The 1,272-nt window shown below is 73.7% G+C and overlaps 1 protein-coding gene across 1 annotated transcript in view; it reads right to left on the bottom strand.

Annotated features, from left to right (window-relative positions):
• Positions 1–1,272, bottom strand: part of BAHCC1 (BAH domain and coiled-coil containing 1) — a gene marked incomplete at its 5' end in the record, with an annotated part of 27,689 nt that overhangs the window by 1,383 nt on the left and 25,034 nt on the right. The window contains 5 exon segments of the mRNA XM_019542791.1: positions 3–281; positions 499–672; positions 757–876; positions 963–1,071; positions 1,163–1,272. The exon segment at positions 1,163–1,272 is cut by the window's right edge and continues 20 nt beyond it. Coding sequence (XP_019398336.1) covers positions 3–281; positions 499–672; positions 757–876; positions 963–1,071; positions 1,163–1,272 — 792 coding nt within the window.

The raw sequence follows: 1,272 nt of genomic DNA, 5'->3' as shown, positions 1-1,272 counted from the left end.
GCTGGCGATGCGGCTGAAGGAGTCGGCCCCGAAGCCGGTGCCGAAGACGGGGGCGGCCGCGTGGTGGTGGTGCGGGGTGAAGAGCGCCTCCTTGGCCCGCAGCCGCCGGGCACCGCTGCTCAGCTGGAAGAGGTCCTGCAGCACCGCCGCGCCCTTGCCCGCCGCCTTCCGCTTGCCCTGCGCCACGGCCGACCAGCTCAGCAGCGGGCTCCCGCGCCGGCCCGGGAAGTGCTCGCTCGGGGCTGATGCCCGCGCGCCCGCGCTCAGCGCCTCCGCCTTGCCTGGGGGCAGGAGCGCGTGCCGGGTCAGAGCGGGCACCCCGCATCCTTGTGCCCCCCGCTCCTGACCCGCTGCCCATCCCCATGCCACTCCCTCCCAACCCACAGCCCCCTCACTCCCCAATCCTGCCCCTGCGCCCCCAAGTGACCCTCACTCCTGACCTGTGACCCCCCGTCCAGACCGGCCTGTCCCGCCCCGTGCACCGAGAAGCCCACGTACCAGCTTTCTCCTTGCTGGCCGCCTTCTTCCCGGGGTTCTTGGGGGGCTCGGGAGCATCGCGCCCCTCGGGGCACAGGCTGGGGGCCAAGTCGCTGGGCGGGGGCAGGTCGCTGGAGGAGCGCTTCGTCCGCCGGCACATGCTGGAGGTGAGCAGTGCCGGGCAGGGCTCCGTGCCTGGGGGCGCAGCAGGCGTCAGGCCCTGGTGGCCCCCCTGTCCCCCCCCGAACACCCTGTCCCTGCACCGGGCCAGGGACTCACACTGGATCTTGAAGTCGGGGGGCAGGAGGCGGATGTTGGCCACAGCGATGTGCCCGGTGTCGCCGTCATCAAACTCCACCATCACGGCGTCCGGGTCGTCATCCTCGTCGCTCGAGGAGCCTGGGGGGGCCGGGGAGGGGATGTCAGCCCCCCTGGGGGGCAGAAGGGGCCAGACCACGGCACGCGCGCACACGCGGGTCCCTCACCTCGCACCACGTTGCCTGGGTAGAGGCACCGGGACTTCTGGCTCCAGTAGGCGCAGACGCGGGTGCCAGGCGAGAGGCACCGGCGCGATGGGGGCCGCACGTCCAGCACCTGCAAGGCACCGCGGGGCTCAGCGCGGCCGAGGGGGCCGGGCCGCGACCCCCCAGCCCCTCCGCCGGCCCCAGGAGCGGGACGGACTCACGGCTTCCTGCAGCAGCTGCTCCTGGGAGTAGATGCGCTGGCGGTTCCCACGCTCGCCCTCCACCACGATGCTGTAGCTGTGCGGGGAGCCGCGGCGGTCAGCGAGCGCCG

This window comes from Crocodylus porosus, unplaced genomic scaffold, assembly GCF_001723895.1.
Source record: "Crocodylus porosus isolate Cpor-Errol unplaced genomic scaffold, CroPor_comp1, whole genome shotgun sequence".
Taxonomy (NCBI): domain Eukaryota; kingdom Metazoa; phylum Chordata; order Crocodylia; family Crocodylidae; genus Crocodylus; species Crocodylus porosus.
This window is presented reverse-complemented; position numbering and strand designations above follow the sequence as displayed.